Consider the following 8,766-nt stretch of genomic DNA (forward strand, 5'->3'; position numbering starts at 1 on the left):
AAAAGATATAACGTAATTAAAAAATAAAAAATTATTTTTTAAAAAAATATGCTAGCCTGCGGGCTAACTCATTTTAGCCCTATATTTTTGCGGGTTGGGCCAACTTAGCCCGTTTTAAAACACGGGCCAACTTCTTCAACCAAATCAATTAAATTGTGCGGGTTAAACGAGCTAACCCGTGGGCTCAACCCATTTTTTCATCTCTCATCGCACCTATACGGAGAAGATGCGTGCATGCCTTAGCTGTTTTTCATTTTTTCAATCCCACACCCTAACTCCCTCTTTAATTTTCTACTTCAAAAATCTGCCTTCTATTATGTGCATTCCATATATATGCACTTAGTCCATTAAAAAATATAAAATATTTTTAATCAAATTTTATCACTCAGTAGAATAATTGCCTACTTTTAAACTAACACTATATTTTTATATTTATCCTTATTAAATACCATATAATAAATATAAAGTCATTCATTAATTGGGATACTTTTTTTAAAAAAAAGTAATGATTACACCTTGACAGACTAAAAATATCTTATATTTTTTAATATTAAATTTTTTAAAAAATATTTTATATTTTTGAATAGAAGGAATACAAAAATGATGTGTCTTGTGTTTTCTTGTTTCAATTGAAAGCCATGTTTCTATGCCGCCATGTGCCCTTTCTTCATAAAAAAAACCCTAATAATTTATTAAAAAAACAAAACTACCCTCAATGATTCTAATTGAAAATCACACCAAAAAACCTAAAATAAAAATAAACAAAGTTTTTACAATATGATTGTAACACACCAATTTTTTTTTAATAATTTAACTCAACCATAGTTGGGTTACAGCCACCTAACACATTTTATATCAATAATTTTAATATAAAAATATTTTATAATTGGCTTCAACTCGCACAATATAACATTTCAGATAAATTTTTACCTCCCACATGCCGTTAAGCTAAATCACCTTTGTCCATCTTTATATTCCCAACAAGTAAACTAAATCATATTTGTCCATCCTTATACTCCCAACAAGTAAACTAAATCACTTTGTCCATCCTTATACTCCTAACAAGAAAAATAAATAATTTAGTCAATTTTTAAAACAAGCCAGTTATTTGGCCTCATAATCATGTCATTTTAACAAATCCAAAGTAAACTAAATATTAAAATTACAGTCATCCAAAGTGTACTAAAAATAGAAATAATTTGAAAGGCATGATTACATTTATATATTCATATAATTGTCAATAAACAAAAAGCCCTAATATTGACAATATAACACATTATAAATCATAAATCAAATACCTAAAAGAGACAGTGGATCTATGCCACTAAGCCTCTAGGACTCCTCCACGCGTCACTCTGACTCTTCTCCTGAAAATTATTAACCACATAATGAGACTCAAAAGTCCCAGTAACCAATACCAATTTATGATAGTATGTACAAACAGTTAAGTGTGTGCTTACTAAGTGAGAATTAAAATTAATATAATTCTAACAAATATAAGAAATATTACAATACACACAAATAACCATCCTTATATCCTTCCATTATCCTCGAACCGTGGCCCTCACTCGGTGCTAAATTACCCGACTAAAGGTAGATTAGCCCGAGCCCTTATAAGCCACCTATTGAGCTCCAATAGGGGCATACCATGTGGCACATAAATACAACAACAGTAGCAAGTCTCCTAACACCTTTCACAATAATCAAACAAATTCATAATAATATTACACAATTATACAATATTACAAAATTTATAATTTTCTCAATAATCACCCAATTAACATGAAGTAACACTAATCATAAATTAAAAGCATGGTTACCTCATGGCTTTTTCAATAAATTATTCCTTACAATTTCTCTCCTACCACAATCTTCATCAATAATACAATCTACAAATAACATATTATTTATAAATATTAGTTTCAATTTTTGAAACTAATAAAATAATTTTAATAATAGAATTAAAAATATAACATAATTTCTAATATCAATCTTAATACAAATCTAGAGTTAATACTATTAAGTAAAATTTTTGACTCCTCTTTTAATTATCAATAAACATTAATAATCTAAAAATCAACTTCTAAACTAATTTCTATTATTAAAATTTTTTTTATTTTATAAATTCGCACCTAAAATATTCAAAAATTAAAAATTGAGTCTCTAGCTTAGAATCATAATCCTATTGCCATAATAATTCATTTCTCATCCCAAATAATCATTTAAACCTCAATAAATCAACATATATATTTCAGATCTAGTTTAGAATTTGATCCATAAGCCACAAATTCAAAGATTATCAATAAATTTATACTCTAGAATATTTATTATACTACTAACAACCTCAAAAACTATATTTATTCAATATAAATTCATCCCTCTTTCAAATCCTAAATTTTCTACCACCATAAAATCAGAAACCACAGAGGAAGGATGACTAAGAAAATTTTTTAGAACACTTACTTAGTCTTGAAAAGTTTAAAATCACACCCTAAATATCTTATTAAAAACTCTTACCTTAAAAACTCAGATCTCCTGCACCGGCTAAACTAGACACTCTCTCAGCCTCAGCTCGCACACAGGGAAGAATGAAGAAACGAAGTAAACAGGTGAGTTTTTTATAAAAATTCAGTGGGTCCCACATTTTTTTTTATTATTTCTTCTTTCCTCTCTCTTCTTTCTTTCTTTTTTTTTTATTATTATATGGTAATCATGCGCCGAAAGAGGAAGCCAACTTTCATCTTCTTCTTTCTTTTTTTTTAAATACCTTTTCCCTTTTTTTTATTATAATAATAATAATAATAATTTAATAATATATATTTTTTAATTAATTTTTATTATTATTATTTTTTAATTAATTTTTTAAATTTTAATTTAGAATTATATCCTAAGTTAGATTTAATAATCATCTCCTACTAATTTGCTTACCTCTAAATATTTTTTTAAAATTTTTATTAACCTAAATTAACTATTAAAATTTAAATTGGGATGTTACAATGATTCTTGACTTGATCTTCAAACATATCTATATTCTTCTATCTAAAATAATTTTTATCAATATCTTTCAAATTAAATTCAAAAAATCTGCAAAAATAAAATAAAATATAAGAATAATTGTGTAAAAATATTAAAGATATCATTTATATTTTAAAATTAAAAATTTAGTTAGTTAAAATTTTAAAATTAAATATTGGCTAATAAAATTAAATAATATTTAATTAAATTCAATTAACCTCAAATAAATATTTAAAATTTAAAATATGAAGATAAAAATATATAAAATTATTATTTATCGATTCTATAATTGACAAAAATTGTTAACCTAGTGGCAAGCCATCTTTTTGGTGGTTAAAAAGGTCTAGGTTGAAATCTCATTTTGACCACCTTAAAAAATTAACTTGTCTCTCTCACTGAACCACCATTTGAAACTCTAGTGTTAGTGTCCAGCCATCAATGCTGGAGCCCTAATTGCTGATGAAAGTGAAGAGATGTTTTTTTTTTAAAAAAACAGAGATGGTTTTATCTTTTCATATTAAAAATTAATTATATTTTAATCCTTCAATCTTATAGCGTGAATTTAAAATTATTTGATCCTTCTCTGTAAATAAAATGCTTCAAAGGTCTTTCACCGTGAGTTTCCCATAAAACTTTGATCAGTATATATAAATACGTACATACATATATACTATACTAGCCTGTGGTTGTCGGCTGGTCACACCAAATGGGCCTCGTAAAAATATGGCCGCAAAAAAAAAAAAAAAATGTTCAGCTAGAATTTTAATCACAAATATCTGAGATTATTAACACAAACAAGTGGATAATTGAGTTACATTTAGTTACAAAACTGCAATTTAAATGGGGTTACGTCCTCTTGCTCATATTGAAACAGCACATGTACCAGAGAGGAGGGGGCAAAATTTATCTTTTGCCAATAAAAGAAAAGAGAAGAAACATCTAAAGCATGAAATTTTTGCAAGTAAAAAGCAACTGTTCCAAGTAAGACCCCATCAATACATTACGAAACTTGTATGCAACCAACCTAAATTTCTACTTCAATCCTCTATTCAAGAATGTAAAGATGTAAGCCCTATATATCCAGGAAATTGAATCGACAATTGAAAGAACCATGCCGCACACGACCGCAAGTATAATGACAACTGTATATGAGTATCGTGAAACCTGCATCAATTATTTATAAACATTAGAAATTAAAGATTCAAAAAAAGGGGTATATTAGACAAATCGTGCATATACAAATACATCATACATGTTTTTTCTTAGAGGGAGACGGGTAGTGACGAAATAACAACGATCTCAGGGAAATAAAACGTAGCGAGTATTAAATACCGCAGCTGAGAGTTACAGGGGAAAGAAAATGAATAAATCTGGGGTTAGCACGAAGAGAAACTTCCCTAAGCACACACCTAGAGGAGAATGACAGTAGAAATGTGGGACACGATTATACCATATGAAAATTCGAGGTGTCCAAATATTCATAAATTGCAGCTGACCTCTTCAAGAGACAACTTATGCCGTACTTGTGTCCACAGGATAACTCCCAAGCACTCGCAGGAATGTAGCGAACTCCTGTAAAGGTTATTGATTCAGAGTGTATCCATTCACAAATAAGCCTTTTATTTACGCCTCAAGATTAAACCAAATTGTACCTTTAGATGCCTAAGGGCATTTTGTGCATTCTGATCAGCCATTGATGCTTCGAAATCCACATAGAAAAGATAATCGAAGTACCTGATTAACACACACATATGATTAATCAGCACAATAAAATACTCCTTACCAGCAAAATATTTTAGAAGATACAATGCTACAAATGATTAATCTGATCAAGTTCTGGGCAAAAAAAAGATCAAGTTAAAACAGATGCACATATTGGTGCTCTTAGGGGGGAAATTGAAGATATGGCTTCAGTAACAATACTTGGGCCCACTATAGTTATCGTCAGATGATGCTCGTAAAGGTTGGTTCCTCAATGGCCGACTTTCTATCTGTTTAGAAACAAACCCATAACACAATTAAAAAGTGTCTAAAGCAAAGATTCCACCACTGTGTGTGTGTGTGTGTGTCACAACTGCCATCAAAAGGGCAACATACCTTTGTGAGGTTGATTTGTCGCAGCGCAAAAACAGCAAGTGCCTTGAAAAGTACCCCAGGACCCTCCTCTAAAGAAAAAACTATGCTTGTCTGATAACAACACACCACAATCAACACTAATTTTTTAGTACAGCATCTGACGAACTTGATACAATAATATCAACTTCTGCTTCCATCCAAGCTTACCTTAAATTGCCTATCTGTGCCTGGAATAATAGGTTCTCGTGCTAACATTAAAAAACGTGTGATATTATCACTATCATCCTGCCAAAACAAATCCATGACCATGAATGACCATATCCACCTTGAACATGAACTTTAAATTGCATGAATCAAAAGACTGAGCGCCTTGGTTACAAACCTGAATATCTTGAGCAAGTATATTCAAGTCATAGATCTCAGCAGCGGCAGAACTAGCAACTGCTCCTGCATCTCGTAGTTTGTGGAAAGCAACATGCTAAAATTTGTAAATATATTAGGGTAAGTGATATTGATTAACAAGTGTTGACGGTATCATTTAAAATAGAATTCCAGTCCTTTTTATCAAAAGGAAAAAGTCTAATTTCAGAATACAACACAACTTGGGAAAGCATTACCCAGAAATTAGTATTCTAAAGCAGTCAAATTCATAATATGCTCAGAAATATGATGGTGGATAATATAACTTACCCAGAAAAAGTGAGTAATGTTATTACAACATTATCATTTTTGTACCCCAAAAACATCAATTGTTAATATTGGTCAGCAGAAGCATCTGAAGTGATGTCAAGTACAGCATTTTAATAAATCTAGGCTTACCTTTGCAGCACCAGCTGTGTCATCTACTGCTTCTCTGACCAATCCCAAACTAGTCAATGTATCCTCACACTGAGCAAGAGCCTAAAAAATGATCGTCTATGAGTTTGGGATTGGAAGTGACAGAAGTTAAGCTAAAAAAATGTTGGGAAACATAACCTTAGGTTCCTTGACTTAGAACACCCAAAAATAAAAGTATAGAGATTTAGAACACCGAAAATAATGCAAGGACCTACAGCAAAATGCAAAGACCCAAAATTATACTTTCCCGAAAATGTTATAGGCACACCTGTGGATGGCTAAGTACCCGCTTCAAATCCTCAATTTTAACACCATGATTGGTCAACAGACAATGGCGGACTGCATATTTTACTTCTCCCACTATATGCAACCTGTGACGGAGTAATAGGTCATAATTTCTGTGAATGCTCCCTCCTAAAGAATTCTCAATTGGTAAAACTGCTCTGTCCACAAGCCACCTTTCAACAGCCTGTAAAGCAGAATCAGAGAGAAAGAGGGAGAATTAACAGTTAAAAAGAAGCCCTTGGAAACCATCTGCATAAATAGATAGGCAAACAATAATAAGAAACTATGGACTAATGTTCATGACTTTCTTTCAAGAAATTGAGCCACTAGACAGAATTAAGCTACTAAGACATAAAGTATAATAAATCATAGGCACAGCATAGGGTTTTCAACAATCCCACAAGCATAACATCCTATTACAAACTCAGCTCACTATTTGTGATCCTTGAGACCCTACTCTGGTGAGAAGCACATGTAACCTGTGACTTATAAAACTCTTAAGCAAAGTTCGACAAAAAATAACATTCTTCAGTAAAGAAAACAAGTGATGGCAGTAAGTCAGTACCTGTAACTAAGTTATCTCCCGCAGTAACTAGTTTTCATGACTTTGTTTCAATAAATAGAGCCGTTACAAAGAATTAAGTTACCAAGGGCATGAAAATATAATAGATTATAGGCACCGTATATGGTTTTCAAAAATCCTACAAGCGTAACATCCTATTATAGACTCAGCTGCAATCAAACAAACGAAATAATGGCAGTCAGTGAGCACAATAGGAAATTAGGAATTACATGGCCTTGTGTGATATGAACTATGTGACCTTCGACTACAGGTCTGGCCACATATAATGCTAAAACAAAAGCAATGATGCATGCCAATAAGTAGAACGATAAAAATATTTCACTAATTTTGGACATCATTGGAGGATAACACAGGAAGACGCAGAATTAATACCACCGATAACATCACTGAGACTTAAGAGTGGAAAAAATTTAATCAAACAGCACAGACAATATGATTATAGAGGGCAAACGGTTAACATCTTACTTCAAAAGCGGTGTCAAATTCATCACAAGGCACTGCTTCACAATTTGGGTAGGCTTTCTGTGCGGCTGACTCGCTGTAAGCGCCACGAACTCCCTGAAATTGCAAGTGCAGGAATAGAAAATAAAAAAAAAATTACTAACGAAATAGAACTTCAGATGGTCGGAGGCAAATGCAAGAAAAAGTTACAAATGCGTATTTCCCCAATATATTGGTGCTATTACCTGGTATCCCACACGAAGGCGAGATCTATCAGAAACTGAACCAGAAAACTGAGCGGAAGACAATGGCCCTGAAACAGATCACATTTCACAACCCCAAATCGAATTGCCACGGCAAAAATATGAATAGAAAAAAACAAAGAAGAGGGTGACGAAGAGATGATGAAATTCATACGCGGCAGGGCGAGCATGTCTTTGGAGACGACGTCACCTGGGAAGTCATCGGCGCTTCGCAAATCAAGAGCTTTGGGGTTCTTGTTCAGTTCGTTTTCCCCCTGAAGTAAAGCCCGGGTGGAAAGGCTCCGGAAGCGTTTTGGATGAGAATTGGACGGTTTGAAGGTGGTTAACGGAGGGATATCGGACGGCGAAGATTGCTGTCTAGCATGATAGGAGAAATGGGATAATCGTGATGCCGCCATAGAGGCCGCCATTGGAGCTAACAGCTTCGGCCCCTTGCTTGTTACAGTCTGTTTTCTTTCGCGGGCGACCGAACCCCTTAATTCTTCATAATTGCCTCATTTCCGCGTTCGGGGGTTTTCACTTTTTAACCTTGGTAAATATTAGTATAATATCCTTCCAAATAATTCCTTTCAAGACACAAGTTACCTGGTCGTTGGAGACCTGTTATTATTTTTTATTATTTCCTTACGTAAAATAGCTGTGACAACAACAAGAAATTTTAAATTTTGTATCCGTCGTTATTATTTTAAAAAAATTAACAAATTACTATTTAAAAATATTTTATTCATATTTAAAAGTTTAATGTAAATTTTTTTATGATAAAACTAACAATGTTAAAATTAAATAATTAAAAATATACTTTTTAAAAAATTAAGATCAAAATAAAATTTATATAAAATTAAGGATTAAAAATATATTTTAATCTTTATTTTTATTATCTTATATAGGTCAAAGAAGCTGGAAGTAACAATGGCAGTAACTGAACCTAATTTTAGCAATAAAATGAATTAAAATATTTTATTATTATTGTATGTATGCCCCATAATTATTTTATATCAATTGATAATTGATAAGACGATAGGCTTCTGACAAAGAGGATGATTTCGCTCTTGAAAATTTTTTCAGGAAAAATTGCCCAACTTGTCAAGGGTACGGTGTCAGCACTCCTTAAAAAAGAAAGAAAGAAATGCTTGAATCCATTTTTTTCTATTATTCATAATTATCTGTGAAAGATAATTTTATTTCAAAAATCAATTTAAATATAGTTACTTCTCCTAACAAAAATTTAAATTTGATATGTCATGTTGTGACTAGTCTCTTCTACTG

The 8,766-nt window shown here is 31.8% G+C and overlaps 1 protein-coding gene across 3 annotated transcripts; it reads right to left on the minus strand.

The window, feature by feature from the left end:
• Positions 1 to 3,949: 3,949 nt before the first annotated feature.
• Positions 3,950 to 7,992, minus strand: LOC129313460 (arogenate dehydratase/prephenate dehydratase 2, chloroplastic-like). 3 transcript variants are annotated; one of them, XR_008593952.1, is made up of 13 exons: positions 7,655 to 7,992; positions 7,483 to 7,550; positions 7,262 to 7,354; positions 6,197 to 6,397; positions 5,911 to 5,991; positions 5,474 to 5,569; positions 5,299 to 5,376; positions 5,113 to 5,202; positions 4,939 to 5,006; positions 4,668 to 4,749; positions 4,512 to 4,587; positions 4,268 to 4,352; positions 3,950 to 4,179 (listed from the first exon to the last, which is right to left on the minus strand). XR_008593952.1 is itself a non-coding variant. In XM_054956599.1 (12 exons), exons 1-11 carry the CDS (start codon positions 7,908 to 7,910, stop codon positions 4,528 to 4,530), a joined length of 1,173 nt encoding a protein of 390 aa, XP_054812574.1. In that variant the 5' UTR covers positions 7,911 to 7,991; the 3' UTR covers positions 3,950 to 4,179; positions 4,512 to 4,527. The 3 variants fall into 3 exon arrangements, 1 of the variants encoding a protein (XP_054812574.1); XR_008593951.1 differs by having other exon boundaries at positions 4,466 to 4,587; XM_054956599.1 differs by lacking the exon at positions 4,268 to 4,352 and having other exon boundaries at positions 7,655 to 7,991.
• Positions 7,993 to 8,766: the final 774 nt, after the last annotated feature.

The sequence above is a fragment of the Prosopis cineraria genome, unplaced genomic scaffold (genome assembly GCF_029017545.1).
Source record: "Prosopis cineraria cultivar Desert tree isolate PC_DT_omini unplaced genomic scaffold, ASM2901754v1 PC6, whole genome shotgun sequence".
NCBI classification, from domain to species: domain Eukaryota; kingdom Viridiplantae; phylum Streptophyta; class Magnoliopsida; order Fabales; family Fabaceae; genus Prosopis; species Prosopis cineraria.